The sequence below is a fragment of the Lithobates pipiens genome, unplaced genomic scaffold (assembly GCF_037356315.1).
Source record: "Lithobates pipiens isolate NorthernLeopardFrog02 unplaced genomic scaffold, aLitPip1_a1.2 Scaffold_13, whole genome shotgun sequence".
NCBI lineage: Eukaryota > Metazoa > Chordata > Amphibia > Anura > Ranidae > Lithobates > Lithobates pipiens.
The window spans coordinates 152,690,089-152,709,660 of record NW_027507718.1 but is presented as its reverse complement, the minus strand read 5'-3'; the positions used below and the strand labels follow the sequence as shown (position 1 = coordinate 152,709,660).

General features: G+C 45.7%; 1 protein-coding gene across 1 annotated transcript in view; it reads left to right on the top strand.

Moving 5' to 3' along the window:
- The first annotated feature begins 1,771 nt into the window (after positions 1-1,771).
- Positions 1,772-19,572, top strand: part of GIPC3 (GIPC PDZ domain containing family member 3) — a 1,281,857-nt gene continuing 1,264,056 nt past the window's right edge. Inside the window, exon 1 of the mRNA XM_077475734.1 lies at positions 1,772-2,084. Coding sequence (XP_077331860.1) covers positions 1,821-2,084 — 264 coding nt within the window. The 5' untranslated portion in view covers positions 1,772-1,820. The remainder of the gene's footprint in view (positions 2,085-19,572) is intronic.

Genomic DNA, 19,572 nt, shown 5'->3' with positions numbered 1-19,572 from the left:
CTGCTGTGTCTCGAGGGTTTTCACACTGGAGTGGTGCACTGGCAGGATGCAAAAAAAAGTCCTGCTAGCAGCATCTTTGGAGCGGTGAAGGAGCGGTGTATACACTGCTCCTTCACTGCTCCTGTCCATTGAAATCAATGGGGCAGCGCTATGCGGTGGTTTTAACCCTTTCTTGGGGTAAAAGCTCCCCACTAGTGGGCAAATAAATTGGCGATAAAGCGGCGCTAAAAAAAGAATTAAAAATATTGGTGTTTTACCGCCGGCGCACCCACCACCCTGGTGTAAAAAGGGCCTTAGTCACAGATTCCCTGGGATCAGCATGGGTAGCCTCGTGGAGTTCGTGGCTATCGTTGAAATGTCCGTGAAGTTAAAGTCAGTTCCTGTTGATTCTGTTCAGCATAGGGAGCCTCGCAGAGTTTGAGGCCATCATTGGAATGTCAGCAAAATTGGGATCAGCTCCGATCCCCACTAAATCTGAGGGGGGGATTTCGCATGAGTACAAGTTGCTTACATAGCATTTGGGCAGTAGAAATACAGCTAGTGTTGAGTTTGGTCTGAGAAATCCTTCAGCAACTGCAAGGGGCGGGTATATTATTCATTGAACTCTGCACCCCTTACACGCATTGTAAAATACGGCCTCTTCTGTAGGCATCCGCCCCTTACACGCTTCTCAATAATACATCCGCCCCTTTGAGAATTCCACACACCACCGTATGAGCTCTGCCCAGCATGTGGCCTCCGCCCCTTGCAGAGTTGCAAGAGCATCGGGAGCATGCGGCAGCGTGTGGCACAATGTCATCTTGATTGCGCAGGCGCCGTGTACAGCTGATCAACAGCTGTTCATGTTCAGAGATTTTCGGCAGCTCTGCTGAGCTCCATACTGCGCAAGCGCTGCGCCTGCACAGTACAGGACGGGCATTATCTGAGGGCAGACCTTTCTCGGCACAACACCAGCACTGTCAACTGGAGGGACTGACAACTTTTTTTTTTAATCAGAATCACTCTTCCGCTTAGTAAAGGTTCCGGTTGTCTAATTTACCTACAGGTTTAACTAAATATCCTGCTTGGGAAGGGCTATTTCTCACAACTCCCCTACAATATACGATTGTATTCTAGCAGTGCTGGGGAATTACTTGCTTTGTCATTTGAGTGAATTTTTAGTGTATAGCTCCTCTCCCATAAATTATTTGTTTCTAAATTTATTGTGTGATTTGTTTCTGAATTTCTTCACAGAATCTATGCCAACATAAAAATGTGTAAATTTTCATGTGGCCTGAAAACATACAGAGGGTCTTTTTTTACATTCAAGTGTAATAATGTCAATTTATTTTGAACCTATAGTAACAGGATATAACTGAATATCTTTTGGTTGACTTACATTTCAGAACAGACAAATGCACAAAGGGTTCTATACAATGTGAGGCATACCGTCAACAGCTGTTTCCACCACTGAAAGAGTTACTTAGTGTTTGTCTAATTAATAATAAGATGATATGTCTGTAGCGAGAGCATGTTTCCATGTTCATCCCCTGCTAGATTAGTTTCTTAAACCATACATCAGTGTTCTATTATCTCTTCAGTTTAAATGCAACAGAATTTGCAGAGCAACATGAACCATGGGATTAAATTACTACGTTATTCTCATTTTGGGATCTTTTTACATGGTGTACAATCTGAAGTGAGGAAGGGAGAATCTATTATTTATTTATCCAGGTTTAGCTGTGTAACTGTGCCCATCACATACCTTTCTGTCAAAGAGGTGATGTTGCACCTACCAAGAAGAAGAGTAACAAAAGAGAGAGCACCTGGAAAGTGGATTCATGGAGCACAGAGTGGATACTGATCAAAAAGATTGCAGTCCTCTCAGGCAAACAACTCGCAAGTTAAAAGAAACTAAACCAAATATGCCAGATGAGTCACCACAGGCCCAGTCATCAGCTTTTCACCCTACACGAGCCAAACCGAAACTGGTTTTCCACACTCAGTTGGCCCATGGCAGCTATACTGGAAGAATACAAGGCTTCACTAATGTCAAGGAACTTTATGCAAAAGTTGCAGATGTATTTAATATTTCTCCAACAGAGGTAAGTTTTATGGTCTGTTGTTAGCAATAGAGATTAAATATTTCAGATGTAAATTTTCAAGACAGTAACCTTAACAACTAGAGTTTCTAAATAGAGAAAAAGCTGTGCAAACAACTTGTTCTTGCTATAAATGTAACAATGTGGAACATAGATACACTGACTACAAACTATCAAGTTCCTGGTGCGACTGTTTAGTGGATTAATTTCTAAAAATGACAAAGCGTCTGTGTTCTCTAAACTCAAATCTTTTGTGCTTACTACTGGTTACTAGAGTCAACAATACTTCAATTTAAATAGTTTTTATATATAAGTGAAGTTTTTCTGCAGCATTAAATCCATCCTCAAGTATTTGCTGTAGTCTATTCTCAGATCATTAGCTTAGGGAGGTAAACTTTGTGTTGTTAATTATTGTCCTGTACTAGCATTTAGCTCCACTCAGTCAAATCCTTTTAAAATTGCTGTATGACATAAAAGTTAACCACTTGCAGCCTGCCCTATAACAGAAATGCGGCGGCATAGTGGTTTCAAAATCCTGACTGGATGTCATATGACGTGATCAGGATTTTGAGCCGCTGCGTGCCCCCGGGGGCGCGCATCGCGGCGATCGTTGTTGTGGGATGTCAGTCTGACACCCCGCAACTACGTTCTCGGTAAAGAGTCTCAGACGGAGACTCTTTACCACGTGATAAGCCGTGTCCAATCACGGTTGATCACAGTGTAAATAGGAAGAGCCAGTGATCAGCTTTTCCTCACTCGTGTCTGTCAGACGCGATTACAGGAGAGCCGATCGGCTGCTCCTCTTACAGGGGGGTCTGTGCTGATCGATTATCAGCGCAGCCCCCATGAGGATGCCCACACTGGACCAACAGGGACACCACCAGAGCACCAGCGATGCCCAGCACCAGGTATGTCACCCTAGACCACCAGGGATGCCAGTCAGTGCCCACAATAAATGCCAATCAATGCCCACAATGGATGCCAATCAGTGCCCACAATGGGCATCACTGATTGGCATGCATTGTTTGGCACTGATTGGTATCCATCAGTACAGTATAATACAATACAATGCCGCCTATCCATGCCCATCTGTGCCGCCTATCCATGCCCATCTGTGCTGCCTATCCATGCCCATCCATGCTGCCTATCCATGCCAATCTGTGCCAGCTATCAGTGCCAATTTGTGCCACCTATCAGTGCCCATCCGTGTCGCCCATCAGTGCCACCTATTAGTGCCCATCAGTGCCGCCTATAAGTGCCACATATCAGTGTCCATCAATGCCACTTCATCCATGCCACTTCATTGGTGCCACCTCATCGGTGCCCATCAGTGCCGCCTTATCAGTGCCCGACAGTGAAGGAGAAAACTTACTTATTTACAAAGTTTTGAAACTAAAACAAAAAAAAAATTTTTTTTTCAAAATTGTTGGTCTTTTTTTATTTGTTTAGCAAAAAATAAAAACCGTAGAGGTGATCAAATACCACAAAAAGAAAGCTCTATTTGTGGGGAAAAAATTATAAAAATTTCATTTGGGTACAGTGTAGCATGACCGCGCAATTGTCATTTAAAGTGCGACAGCGCTGAAAGCTCAAAATTGGTCTGGGCAGGAAGGTGTTTAAGTGCCCTGTATTGAAGTGGTTAATCTACATTTGGCCTTGAATACGTAAAAGTCATGTGTTCATGAAGCACACAAAATGTGTGACTTAGGTGCAGTGATAATAGAAAAGACTGTTCTAGCACCCAAAGCAAGTATTTGTCTCTTTACACAACTTAAAGCGGTTGTATACCCGCTAATGTTTTTTTTTTTGCCACCTGCAAAGGAAAAGGCATAATGAACTAGTATGCACCGCATACTAGCTCATTATGAAATAATTACCTTAGAACGAGGCCCCGACATCTGTCCCGATCCACACCGATGGAGCTGACATGCTCCCTCTGCGTTTCTTTCGGGTAGCGTGGCTCCGGCGCTGTGAGTGGCCGGAGCCGCGGTATCGTCACTCCCTGGCATCCCGGCCAGGTCTGGCGACTGCCAGGAAGGGAGGGGGAGTTAGTTATAAGAGGGACAATGAGAGGTGCAGGGCTGTGGAGCTAGAGGTTTGCCTCTGTGTGTCTGTAAATCCAGGAAGCGAACAGCTTCAGCTGCCCACGGTTAAAATAGTTGCAGGCAGATTAAGTGGAGGGAAGTTACTGCAGCATATTTGGCAAGTACAGAATCACAGTATATATAAAATAATATGCAAAGTGGTTGAAGGGAAACTTCAGATTGGCAAAGATGTTTTTTATTACAAATTATGTGAGCAAACTGCAGTTCCTCTTTAAGCCTCTTTAACAGCTCAAATCTTGGTCGGTTCAGCAGGGTTAACTTGGGTTCAACTGACCAATCAACTTGGGTACAACCAGCCTGTTGGATTTTTCATGCGATTATTAACAGTGGCTATAGCTGCTAGAATTAATCACTGTGTGTTCTCCTGGCAAGCATGGCTCTCCACGTGCCTCCCCCCTGCCGGGAGAATAGATAGCTCCATGGGAGAGATTCCCCTATCAACACTGTCTGTATTGATGTGGGAATCGAGCAATTTTCTTGGTTGCAGGAAAGGAAATCGCCCCTTCTATGGCTGGCTTAAGCTTCAAAAAATAGGGACTGAAAATGTTAGTGATATTAAGCCTCTTTGTTGTAGTTTAAATATAACAAACATGCTGTGTGTAATGGTTTTGCAAAGAGCAGTCCAGATCCTCCTCTTCTTAGGTCCCTCCTCAGTGCTCCTGGCCCCTCTCCTGCCAAGTTCCCCCACAGCAAGCAGCTTGCTATGGGGGCACCCGAGCTGAGCCCCTGCTCTGTATGTCCATTTAGACATAGAGCCAGGGCTCACCCCCATCCCCTCTTTCTGCTCATGGGCTCACTGACTTTGACAGCTGCGGGAGCCAATGGTGCTCACTGCTGTCTCAGCCAATGAAGGAGAGTCCCCAGACAGCCAAAGATTTAGTGTACAACATCGCTGGATCAAGATGGGGCCCAGATAATTATTAGGGGGGCTGCTGCACACAGAATGTTTTGCATCTTAATGCATATAATGCATTAATATGAAATAACCTTCGGCCCTTAGAACCACTTAAATCATGGAGCAGAGGATGCCTGGGGCCAATTATAGCTCAGGGACTTTAGTACACGCCCCACACTATATAAGGCCGCCAGCGCGGCGGCCTTGTGTAGTGTGTTCCGGTGTGCAGGAAAGAGCAAGATAGGCAGGGACAGTGTGTTCTTTTCTCAGGCATCTGCAGGAGTTAAAGCGGTTGTTGTGTGCCTCCAGCACAGTTTACACCTGCATATACCCTTTATTGCTGGCGTTCTCTAATACAGGCATCTGCAGGAGTTAGTGGGTGTTGTGTGCCTCCAGCACAGTATACACCAGTATCTACCGTTTATTGCTGGTGTTCTCTATTACAGGCATCTGCAGCATTAGGGATGAGCTAAAATTTGGGATGTTCGCGGAAAATTCGAAAAGCTGGAACACCCTGTACAAGTCTATGGGAGAAATCTAAAGTGCTAATTTTAAAGGCTAATATGCAAGTTAATGTCCTAAAAAGTGTTTGGGGACATGGGTCCTGCCCCAGGGGACATGGATCAATGCAAAAAAAAGTTTTAAAAATGGCAGTTTTTTCAGGAGCAGTTATTTTAATAATGATTAAAGTGAAACCATAAAAGTATAATATTCCTTTAAATTTCGTACCTGGGGGGTGTCTATAGTATGCCTATGAAGGGGAGCATGTTTCCCGTGCTTAGAACTGTCCCTGCACAAAGTGTCATTTCTGCAGGAAAAAAAGTCTTTTAAAATCACTTGCGGCGTAATACAGAGAACACTCAATGAGTGTTCTCTGTATTACGGGAGCCGACAATTCATTCATTGATAAAAAAAAAAAAAAAAAAAAAAAGCGTGGGGTTCCCCTAAATTCAATTACCAGGCCCTTCAGGTCTGGTATGGATATTAAGGGGAACCCTGTGTCAAATTAAAAAAAAATTGACGTGGGGTCCCCCTAAATATCCATACCAGACCCTTTATCCAAGCACGCAACTTGGCAGGCCGCAGGAAAAGAGGGGGGACAAGAGAGCGCCCCCCCTCCTGAACCATACCAGGCCACATGCCTTCAACATTGGGAGGATGCTTTGGGGGTCTGTGACCCCTCAAAGCACCATGTCCTCATGTTGATCGGGACAAGGGCCTCATCCCCACAAACCTGGCAGGTGGTTGTGGGGGTCTGCGGGCAGGGGGCTTATCAGAATCTGGAAGCCCCCTTTAACAAGGGGAACCCCAGATCCCGCCCCCCTGTTTGAAATGGTAAGGGGGTACAAAAGTACCCCTACCATTTCACAAAGAAAGTGTCAAAAATGGTTAAATAAGACAAACACACTTTTGAAAAATAAATGTATTAAAAATAAAAAAAATAAAAAAAGATTCCAGAAGTGGTAATCCACTCTTGCTATCCAGTGACGGATGATCATCTCTCCGGGGTCCAGCAATGCCTGATCTGATCCAGTGACGGGTGATTTTCAGTCCAGCGCAGGTTTCTGTTACATCAGCGGGGGGCGGGGTCACCCATACGTCATTGGGGAACCCCTGGCTTCCCTCGCTAGCGTCAGAGGGGGCGGGGTCAGGTGACGGGTGGCCCCGCCCTCCTAATATAAGAGACGCCAGGCGCTGGGATCCCCGCATTGTCTCCTCAGTGGAGACAGAAGATGGATGCATGGATGGACTGCGCTGGACTGAAAATCACCTGTCGCTGGATCAGATCAGCCATCGCTGGACCTCGGAGAGATGATCATCCATCGCTGGATAGCAAGAGTGGATTACCACCGCTGGAATCGTTTTTTTATTTTTTTTATTTTTAATAAGGGAATTTTTCAAAAGTGTGTTTGTCTTATTTAACCATTTTTTACACTTTCTTTGTGAAATGGTAGGGGTACTTTTGTACCCCCTTACCATTTCAAACAGGGGGGTCGGGATCTGGGGGTCCCCTTGTTAAAGGGGGCTTCCAGATTCTAATAAGCCCCCCGCAGACCCCCACAACCACCGGCCAGGGTTATGGGGATGAGGCCCTTGTTCCCCATCAAGATGGGGACATGGTGCTTTGAGGGGTCACAGACTCTCAAAGCATCCTCCCAATGTTGAGGGCATGTGGCCTGGTACAGTTCAGGAGGGTGGGCGCTCTCTCGTCCCTCCTCTTTTCCTGTGGCCTGCCAGGTTGCGTGCTTGGATAAAGGGTCTGGTATGGATTTTTGGGGGAACCCACACGTCAATTTTTTTTTTTATTTGACGTGGGGTTCCCCTTAATATCCATACCAGACCTGAAGGGCCTGGTATTTGAATTTAGGGGAACTCCACTTTTTTTTTTTTAATCAATGAATGAATTGTCGGCTCTCGTAATACAGAGAACACTCAGTACATATACCCTTTATTGCTGGTGTTCTCTAATACAGGCATCTGCAGGAGTTAGTGGGTGTTGTGTGCCTCCTGCACAGTATTCACCTGTATCTACCCTTTATTGCTGGTGTTCTCTAATATAGGCATTTGCAGGAGTTAGTGGGTGTTGTGGGCCTCCAGCACAGTATACACCTGTATCAACCCTTTTTTTCTGGTGTGCTCTAATAGAGACATCTGCATGAATTAGTGGGTGTTGTTTGCCTCCAGCACAGTATACACCGGTACCTACCCTTTATTGCTGGTGTTCTCTAATACAGGCATCTGCAGGAGTTAAACTGGGTGTTGTGTGCTTCCAGCACAGTATAGACCTGTATCTACCCTTTATTGCTGGTGTTCTGTTATATAGGCATCTGCAGGTGTTAGTGGGTGTTGTGTGCCTCCAGCACAGTATACACCTGTATCTATCCTTTATTGCTGGTGTTCACTAATATAGGCATCTGCAGGAGTTAGTAGGTGTTGTGTGCCTCCAGCATAGTATACACCTGTATCTACCCTTTATTGCTGGTGTGCTCTAACACAGGCATCTCCAGCACCGTGATAGAGAGCACTGACATCAGCATCGTGATATACAGCACTGACACCTGCACCGTGATAGAGTGATCTGACACCAGCACCGTGATAGAGAGCACTGACATCAGCAGCGTGACATAAAGCACTGACACCAGCACCGTGATATACAGCACTGACACCTGCACTGTAAGCAGCCCCAGGAGGAAGTCAGCATAGCACAGGGATGGTGGGAGCCCCTCATAATGATCATAGCACAGGGATGGTGGGAGCCCCTCATAATATGCACAGCAGAGGTACAGCCCCAGGAGAAAGTCAGCACAGCACAGGGATGGTGGGAGCCCCTCATAATAAGCAGCCCCAGGAGGAAGTCAGCACAGCACAGGGATGGTGGGAGCCCCTCATAATGAGCAGCCCCGGGAGAAATATGACACCGCTCAACCTCTTCAAACAGGAGGGTATGGGCATATAGTACGGTGTGCTTTTTTTGTACAAGGAAGTGAGACAAATAAAGAAAGAAGGTCTGTGTGCTCGATTAAAAAAATCGTTTATAGACATATACATAGTCTACTGGTCACATGTGTTAAATTCCTCCGAGATCCATGCCTCATTCATTTTTAGAAATGTGAGGTAGTTAACACTGTCGTGAGCTAGGCGAGTACGCTTATCGGTCACGATCCCCCTGCTGCGCTGCACGTCCTTTCGGACAGGACACTGGAAGAGGGGCAAGCCAACAGTTCGATTGCAAATTGGGCAAGCTCTGGCCAGAGGTCAAGCCTACCCACCCAGTAGTCCAGGGGTTCATCGCTCCTCAGAGCGTCCACATCGGCCGTTAACCCGATGTAGTCGGACACCTGACGGTCTAGGCGTTTCCTGATGCTGGATCCGTATGACACCTGTCGATGGGTCGGCTGAAAGAATGACCTCATATCAGAAGTCACCAACACATCTTCAAACCGGCCTCTTCTTGCAGGCGCTGTTGGATTGGTACCCGCAACTCCTTCTCTGGGAGGGGGAATTGCTCCTCTGCCAGCGCACGCAAAAGCAGAATGCAGCATTTCTCGAAGCAAGGCCTGGAAGTGCTCCATTCTGACAGCCCTCTGTGACGGCGGTAACATTTCCGCCATTTTGTGTTTGTACCGGGGGTCTAAGTACGTTGCCACCCAGTACTGGTCCTTGACCCTTATGCTTTTTATACAGGGTCCCTATTAAAACACTGGAGCATGAAGGCCCCCATTTGCACTAAACTGGAAGCGGTGTGGTGGCTGGCTCCTGCTCATCATCCAGGATAATGTCGTCCTCTTCATTCTCCTCTCCCCATCCACGCACAACAGGGATCCCAGAAAGGTTTAAAGCACGCTCTTCTTGCTCCTCCTCATCCGCCCCGGCACCATCCTCCTCTGACTCCTCTTCAGACTCCTGTTGTTCACTTGTCTCAGATAGAGTAGCCCCCCCCTGGGAATTCATCCAGCATTGCGACTTCCTCATCTTCCCGCTCCTGCTCCTCCACAGCTTGATCAATGACACGACGCAATGCATGCTCCATAAAGAAGGCATAAGGTACCATGTCACTGATGGCGCCATGGCTGCGACTGACCAGTTTGGTGATCTCCTCAAATGGCCGCAGAAGTCTGCATGCGTCACGCATGAGCAGCCACTGGCGCGGTGAAAAAAAACCAGCTCCCCAGAACCTGTTCTGCCGCAGAGTTCATACAGGTAGACGTTAACTGCACTTTTCTGCTGGAGCAGCCTATCAAGCATATAGAAGGTTGAGTTCCATCGCGTCGGGCAATCGCAAAAAAGACGTCTGACCGGCAGATTGTGTCGCCGCTGAATGTCAGCAAGGCGAGCCATGGCCGTGTAAGATCTTCTGAAAATGGGCCGAGATTTTCCTTGCCTGCAAGATGTCCTGGACCCCAGGGTATTTGACAACGAATCGCTGCACGACCAAGTTTAAGACGTGTGCCATGCGTGGCACATGCGTAATTTTGCCCTGTTTCAATGCGCTAAGCAGATTGGCACTGTTGTCACACACCACTTTACCAACTGTCAAATTGAGCGGTGTTAGCCACTGATCTGCCTGTGAACGCAAAGCTGAAAGGAGTGCCGGGCCAGTGCGGATCTTGGCTTCCAGGCACAACAGACGCAGCACGGCATGGCAACGTCTCACCTGGCATGTCGAATAGGTTCTGGGGAGCTTGGGCGGCGCAGCGGAAGAGACGCTAGCAGCGGAAAAGGAGGAGTCAGCCGAGGAGGAGAGGGAGGAGGATGGAGTAGGAGGAGGAGAAGAAGAGCCAGGCCTGCATGCAATCCGTGGTGGTAAAACCAAATCTACACGGGTGCCACGGGTTACATGCTTGACGGCCGTCAGATGGTTCACCCAGTGGGCAGTAAAAGTGATATACCTTCCCTGCCCGTGTTTGCTAGACCACGTGTCTGTGGTCAGATGTATCTTGGCACCGACACTGTATGCCAGAGATACATTCACTTCCTGCTGAACATGGTCATATAGCTCTGGGATGCCCTTCTCTGAGAAATACTTCCTTCCTGGGACCTTCCATTGTGGTGTTCCAATGGCCACAAATTTTCCAAAGGCCTCCGAGTCCACCAGTTTATATGGCAGTAGTTGGCGGGCTATCAGTTCTGACAAGCCAGCTGTCAACCGTTGGGCAAGAGGGTTATCCAGCGTCATCATTTTTTTACGCTCGAACATTAGGCCCACGGATGCCTGCCTTTTTGCAGAAAAACGTGAGCTTGGCGTGATGGAAGGTGGAGTGGAGGACAATTGTGAGGAGAGAGGAGAAGGAGAAGTAGAAGACGAGGCTGGACGGTGAGAGCCTGGAGTGTGGCTTTGTGTGTTCCGTTGCTCCCACTGGGCTCGGTGATGGCTGCTCATGTGCCTTCTTAAGGCGGTCGTCCCTAGGTGAGTGTTGGGCTTACCGCGACTAATGCGTTGACTGCAAAGATTGCAGATGGCAACACTATTGTCAGCAGCGGACACGTTAAAAAAAGCCCACACTGCGGAGCCATGTGCCGGCGTCCTGGGAGCGCCAGATGTGACCATACATGGTCGATGACTCGCTCCTTATACATTAGCAGTCTGCTTTGTCCCTCCTGTGCAATGTACGTTATTCCTGCTTCTCCTCCCTATCTGCTGGTCCATATCTCCCTCTGAACTCCCCTCCTCTTCCTCTCTTGTGGGCACCCACGTGACATCACTAGACACGTCATCATCGACGTCACCTTCCCCACCGCTATAATTAGAGATCTCGGAGTAGGCAGCAACACCGGTGACCAACCTCCTCCTTGGGCTGATCTGGGTACTGTCGTCAGACTGCTGAGTGGCGGTTGTTGCTACCTCCTCTTCCTGATCCAATGCCAAGAGTGGCTGCGCATCAGAAATGTCTTGATATGGATTGGAAAATAATTCCTGTGACTCAAGCGGAAGGTATGTGGTGGTGGTGGTGGTGTTGTTGGTGGTAGTGTCTTTGGGGGTGCACATAGCAGAGAGTGAAGACGAGGGTGCAGATCGAGAAGATGAGGAGGGTGCAGAAGAGTAAGGCTGAGTGAGCCACTCAACCAATTCTGGTGCTTCATTTGACGTAATCGCATGCACCTTCTGCAATTTCCCACTTTGGCTCAAGCCTGTTGCTCCTGCCCTACCCCTACCACCCCTGCGGAAGGGCCTGCCTCTTCCTCTGCCTGTCATTTTTTTAAATGACCCTGTGACAAAACTCTCTACAGAAGTGCAGTATGTATGTGGAAGAAGGTATTTAACACCCCGCTTCAATCTGTTGTTTTTGGGGGCCACTGTCTATCACAAGAGTTACAATACTTTTTTTTTGGATTGCGTTTGTCACTCTTTGTAGTATCGCTGCAGAACCGCTCAGCAGTCACAATGCTGCACAGTGGAAACGCACTATACTATGCTTTCTATATGTGCAAGTATTTTATACGTGTATTACACAACTATATATTGCACACCAAATAGTACACCTATAACAGTCCTTAAGGACCTTTGTGGAACTAGTAGGTTCTGATTAGCAGACTGTACCTCACTCAACCCTATATAATGTAGTACACTATACCTTACCAGTCCTTAGAAGGACCTTTGTGGAACTAGTAGGTTGTGATTAGCAGACTGTACCTCAGTGCCTATACTGATAAAGGACTGCTGCAGAATAGGACAGCAGTCAGTAGTAGTGCACCTCAACCCTATATATTGTGGACCTATACCAGTCCTTAAGGATTAGCAGACTGTACCTCACTCAACCCTATTTACTGTAGTACGCTATACCTTACCAGTCCTTAGAAGGACCTTTGTGGAACTAGTAGGTTGTGATTAGCAGACTGTACCTCACTCAACCCTATATACTGTAGTACGCTATACCTTACCAGTCCTTATAAGGACCTTTGTGGAACTAGTAGGTTGTGATTAGCAGACTGTACCTCAGTCCCTATACTGATAAAGGACTACTGCAACAGAAGGGCAGCAGTCAAGTATAATATTCTTTCTATATTTGGAAGAAAGAATATTATACGTGTACAACCCTATTACCATACCAGTCCTGAAAAGGACCTTTGTGGACCTAATAGTAACAGCTAATGATTAAACTGACTGTCCCTCACTTCTACACACAGCTTGCTGTCTGTCCCTATTTACACTGACAAAACACAGGCTGCTGCAACAATAACTTGAATAGCACTGCACTCAAAACTATATCCTGTACTATTACACCATACCAGTCCTGAAAAGGACTTTTGTGGACCTAATAGTAACAGCTAATGATTAAACTGACTGTCCCTCTCTGCAACACACAGCGTCCTGTCTGTCCCTCTCTCAGCACTGACAAAAGACAATCTGCTGCAACAATGACTTGAATAGCAGTGCCTCAAACCTATATCCTGAACTACATCTACACCATACCAGTCCTTAAAAGGACTTTTGTGGTCCTAATAGCTAGCGATTTGGGTCACTGCAGTCTCTCCCTGATCCACACAGCAACCTCTCCCTATAGTGACAGTAGAAAGAATGTAAAATGGCCGCTGGATCGGGTCTATTTATAAGTTAGGGGGAATGTCCAAGTGTCCATGTGCTGTAAAGTCTCAATTGGCTGTCCTGTACCACATGATGGATGTGTCATCATAGGTCAAAGTTCTTTTACACAGTAAACACGTAAGCCGCCGGGGCGAACAGCAGCAATAGTCCGCCGATAGGGCGGACCGCGAACAGCCGAAATTCGCCCGCGAACTGACCGCCGGGCGAACCGTTCGGCCATCCCTATTCTCTAATATAGGCATCTGCAGGGGCTAGTGGGTGTTGTGTGCCTCCAGCACAGTATACACCTGATTCTACCCTTTGTTGCTGGTGTGCTCTAATACAGGCATCTGCAGGAGTTAGTGGGTGTTGTGTACCTATAGCACAGTATACAGCTCTATCTACCCTTTTTTGCTGGTTTGCCCTAATACAGGCATCTGCAGGGGTTAGTGGGTGTTGTGTGCCTCCAGCAAAGTATACACCTGTATCTACCTTTTTTCTGGTGTTCTCTAATATAGGCATCTGCAGGAGTTAGTGGGTGTTGTGTGCCTCCAGCACAGTATACACCTATATCTTCCCTTTTTTCTGGTATGCTCTAATATAGGCATCTGCAGCATTTACAGTGGGTGTTTTGTGCATCCAGCGCAGCACAGTGTACACCTGTATCTACCCTTTATTGCTGGTGTTCTCTAATATAGGCATCTGCAGGTGTTGGTGGGTGTTGTGTGCCTCCAGCACAGTATACATCTCTATCTACCCTTTATTTCTGGTGTTCTCTAATTGGGCATCTTCAGGAGTTAAAGGAGGTGTTGTCTGCCTCCAGCATCGTTTGCACCTGTATCTACCCTTTATTGCTGGTGTTCTGCCATACAGGCTTCTGAAGGAGTTAGTGGGTGTTGTGTGCCTCCAGCACAGTATACACCTGTATCTACTGTGGTAGTATGGTACCCCACCAGCGGAAGGATGCAGGGTTCTCAACCAGGCAGGTTGAGGGGCTCCAGGGGAGTTGTTTGTTTGAGAGGAAACTGGCTTTTCAGTTTCCTCATTGTTTTCAAAAATCCAGTTTGGGACCTGGAGCCCAGAGGTTCCATAGTGTTATGGGTGGGACGGAATCTCCAATCCTGGGACCGGGTTTTGGGAACAGCCAGAAGTCTGGCTGGTTGATTGCACAGGTGGGTCCTGGGCTTATAACAGAGCCAAGACCAGGGTTATGGGCTCCACCCTCCCGAGGAGTCCAGGCAAGCAAGGGAGAAGCATGCATGTCTGCATGGTATAGCCAGAGGGCCCAAAGCTGTGGGCTGAGCAGCAAAGAAGATAAAAAGAGGTACAGTAGTTGTACGACATCTCTGTTATAGGGATAAGAGGGCTGAATTATAAGCCTGAATGGCGGTACTGCTGAGGAGAGCTAGGTGGCTTGGTATTCTTCTGTTTATTTGTTTGTTACTGGTGTGAAGCTGAACCCTCCTGTTATTGGACTCGTTTTGTTTTACTTTTAATAAAAGTGGGCCAACAAGCCCTTAAATGGCATAACTGGCATGGACTCTGCTCACTGGTGTGCTCTACACAGAGGCTAAATAACCCCCAAATATCACACTACCCTTTATTGCTGGTGTTCTCTAATATAGGCATCTGCAGGAGTTAAAGTGGGTGTTGTGTGCCTCCAGCCCAGTATACACCTGAATCTACCCTTTCTTGCTGATGTTCCCTAATACAAGCATCTGCGGGAGTTAGTGGGTGTTGTGTGCCTCCAGCACAGTCACGCCTGTATCTACCCTTTATTGCTGGTGTTCTCTAATACAGGCATCTGCAGGAGCTAGTGGGTGTTGTGTGCCTCCAGCACAGTATACACCTGTATCTACCCTTTATTGATGGTGTTCTCTAATATAGGCATCTGCAGGTGTTAGTGGGTGTTGTGTGCCTCCAGCACAGTATACACCTGTATCTACCCTTTATTGCTGGTGTTCTCAAATACAGGCATCTGCAGGTGCTAGTGGGTGTTGTGTGCCTCCAGCACAGTATACACCTGATTCTAACCTTTATTGCTGGTGTGCTCTAATACAGGCATCTGCAGGAGTTAGTGGGTGTTGTGTGCCTCCAGCACAGTATACACCTGTATCTACCCTTTTTTGCTGGTGTTGTCCAATATAGGCATCTGCAGGAGTTAAAGCGGTTGTTGTGTGCCTCCAGCACAGTATACACCTGATTCTAACCTTTATTGCTGGTGTTCTCTAATACAGGCATCTGCAGGAGTTAGTGGGTGTTGTATGCCTATAGCACAGTATACACCTGTATCTACCCTTTATTGCTGGTGTGCTCTAATACAGGCATCTGCAAGTGTTAGTGGGTGTTGTGTGCCTCAAACACAGTAAACACCTGTTTCTACCCTTTACTACTACAACTTACAACTACAAGGGGTTCAATAGTATTGTGATGTTGGTGGTAGTGTTGGTGAAATATGATTTTCTTTATGTGGACGTGGGGAAGAATGGCGGATGTCGGATGGTGGAGTCATCACCCAGACTGAGTTCTACGGAAGGCTCCAGAGTGGTGGCTTGGGATTGCCACCTCCAGAAGACAACGTGGCTGGTCTGCCGTTCGTCTTTGCCGCTGATGAAGCGCTTGGGCTGGGTGATCACCTGATGCAGCCTTTCCCGATGAGGACCCTCACCCTGGACCAGAGGGTTTTTAACTATCGGCTGGCCAGAGCCAGAAGAGTGGTGGAGAATGCTTTCGGGATAATGGCCAGTCGGTTCCACCTATTCCTTATGCCAATCAACATGGCGGAATATAAACTTAACCGTATAATCCTTTCATGCTGCATTCTCCACAACTTTTTAAGGACAAATTCTATGAACTATGTAGCCTCAGTTGGGCCTGAGGCCAGATTTCAAGACCAAACCCTGACGGCACTTGAAGCTGGCCATCCTACCTTGCCCTCCCAAATCACTTGTGAGGTCAGTCAAAAATATATGGAGTACTTTGCGGATGGGGGGCACTGATATGCCAGAAAATATTTAACAAATCTTTTTAAAATAAATTGGTATTTTAAAATGAAATAATATTTTACTTTGATTTACTGTTTGTGTTTTTTTTAGCTGTCTCCTAGGTTATCCAATGTGCTTTTTTTTGCCCATTTCTGCAATAGTGCAAACATAATTTCTTTGATACATGAGGTGACAATCTCTTCTTCAGTTAACTATTATGTTGTGGGTCTGCTACACACACCTTGTTTTTGTTGTTTATGTATGTAATGCATTAATGCTTAAAACATTCATCATTTTCCGCACCATGAATTTATTTTTTGGAGTTACGAAAATGGCCTGTTTGATGCAAATTATAAAGCACTGTGGGTGTTATTTACTAGAGGAAATCCACTTTGCACTACAAGTGCACTGAAACTGCATTGAAAGTGCACTTGTAGTGAAAAGTGGATTTGCCTTTAGTAAATAACCTCCATTGTCACTATAAACAACAACGTTAGCAAAAAACTGCTATTGAGCATTGAAAGAAGAAGCCACACATTGTTGAGTAGAAAATTGTTCATTCACATGAGCTACCGGTACAGGGTTTTTTCACAAACCAACATATTTTTGAAATACTATATTTTTTTTATTTTTATTTTTTGGTGACAGTAGAAATATCCTTTTTTGTGGTAAACAGGCATGTTTTTTAAACCATACAACAATATACAACGCAGGAACTTACAAAGTTCAACTTTGATAAATTGAAGGTAATATCAGACATTAGTATGTCCAAACTGTGTTGATATTGCCTTCATCAGATGAGGTAAAGTCACCCCTGTGAAAGACAAATTTTGAAGATGCACACAAATTGAGATTCAAAATGGGTATTTCCTTCCTGATCCCATGCCTAATGTCAACATGTGCTAGCTCCCATCATGGCAGATCAATGGACGTATTTCGGGGGTGCAACCCCTTCCTCTCATCTACTTGAGTTGCGAGGAAGGGGTTGCACCCCCGAACAGTGTACATTAATATCTCGTGATGGCCGATGGCACATGTTTCAAATTTCTCTTTATTTATATTATAAAACATACATTCAAAATGTTCCATTCAATTTTCACATCATTATAAAACATTCCCCATACACAAAAAATAAATAAATAAATAAATAAATAAATAAAACTTATCAATACTATTCCATTCAATCCCCCTCCCTTACATAAATTCCCACACTTTTCCTAAGGTACTCAATTCCTCCCATTTCTTCCAATAGTCCGACATCGGTTTTTCTACATATCCCTCTTGTCTAATCTGTTTCTCCATGAAGCACACCTCGCTCATCTCATAATTCCACTCTACTATTGTTGGAGCTACTTCCTTTTTCCATTTCCGTGGTATTACGGTTTTAGCTATTGTAGTTATTTGGTACAAAAATTCCATCTCTTTTCGTTTTAGTTTTCCAGATGTATGGGAGAATAATATTGTCTTTATATCAAGATTTATTCTTGGCACATGTTGACATACTGTGTGCATCTTCAAAATTTGGCTTTCAACATTTTGGAGAAAAGTTAGAAAAATAGAAGAATTTGCTAAATGTTGGTGTGTTTTCGATTCTGCCTAAAACATCAATGAAGTTTTTAAATATTTTTTCAACATCATTGATGTCTTCGTTAATCTTCTGTAAATAGTGATTGCACACCATGATCTCCCCAATAAGGACGTGTGCACTTGCACTTGTGAAATGTGTTTCTTCTTCAACAACTTCCACATCAAATAAAATAAAAAAACATTATATGTATTATAAATATTACCTGAAGCTGTGGTCTCAGACACTCACCTGCTGTGATCACTATTTCGCCCAATTCATAAACCTTTCCTTTCTCCACATCCTCTGGTTGTTGTTTTTAGATTTCCCCTTCTGTAGGAGGTTGGGGGTCCCTGGTGTCCCCTATGTGAATAAAATAAAGGTATACTAAGCACACAGAGATTTGAGGCAAGAAATAGTAATATGAAAAATTGCTTGAAAGTGTCATACAATTGTCTGTTTTGGCAGAGTTTAAAGCTGAAGACGTGATATTTTTGTTAAAGTATCACAGATGTAGAGACCCCTAGTATCCACTGGAGCACCTGGGACACCCTAAAAACTTTGTTCTGGTGTCCCACACTAGTGCTCCTGTGTCCAGATGTGGAAAACAACTGCTGAGTGTCCTCTCCTTACATTGGATCAAGTTTGCATTTCATTCTAATTACAAACCCATCTAGACAACAATGTACTAAACTTATTTTAAGACAAATAGGCATGACCAAATGTAGTTGACCTTCATCTGTAAATAATATCATATTTGTGGGCGAACGAACGATGTTTACTATGAACGATTACTGTGCCCATGAACCTGAAACTTGCCATTTTAAACTGTACTACAGTAAAGAAAAGCACATGGAGCAGCACAAACGTAATAAGAATGATAGGAACACACGACAAAATACTTACTTTTTTGCAGCCCTCTCTTGATTCTTCTGTATTGATCATGCTACCTCAATTTGAGGTCTGACCATCATTTCCTCAGTTGATCCTTGGATCGCTGTACCCCAAAATTCTTTGGCAGACTTTTCACAACTTTAGTCGTGATCTTGGCCTTTCTGACATTTGGGTTTGGGTACTGTCCATGTTTCCCATCATAGTCGGCCCTCTTGAAGATGTCCACCATCTCCATCTCTACAAAGGCCATATTTGAGGCCTTAAAGTGGTGTTGCCACCAAAAAATAATTTTTTTTTTAAAATTCTTAAAAAATAAAAAATAATTGGAATAACCTCTAAATACCTGTTGCTAGGGGGTCCCTCGTAGTCTGCCTTCTTCCTTGCCCGGGATGGTGACCTCACATCCCCTCGCGCCGCACAGTCACCTAGGACCTGTCACGTGTCCCAGGTGACTGAGCGGCGTATCACGGCGCCCTGCGCCGCTCGCACATGCGCAGTGGGTGCCCGGCTGTGAAGCCACAGCCGGGTGCCCACATTACGAATGACGGCACCGCGAGCGGAGTGGGGAACGAGGGGGGGCTTCATTCCCCCGCATCGCTGAACCCTGGGACAGGTAAGTGTCCAATTATTAAAAGTCAGCAGCTGCAGTATTTGTAGCTGCTGACTTTTTTTTTTTTTAGAGGGTACCCCACTTTAAATCTCCTCCGGGATTGGGATGTGGCTCGGCTTTTGTCATTGCTGCTCTCCTCTGCAGGTACCTGTTGTCTCTCTGCCATGTGCTCTCCCACTGTGCCAAAAGAGAAGGAGCAGGGAATATACTAGATAGAAGGTCAGGGGTGGGCAGAATTTGACACATGCGCAGTGTATATAAAGCGTAACACGCGTGTGTCGTATGTACGATCTGTGAGTGGAGGAAGTAGTGGAAGCGTGGATTGTGATAACGAAGGTACAATTTTAAATTGGGCCTATACTGCTTCTAGATTGAGACTTAAATTGGGACATGATTAGGAGAGTTTAGCCTGGCAT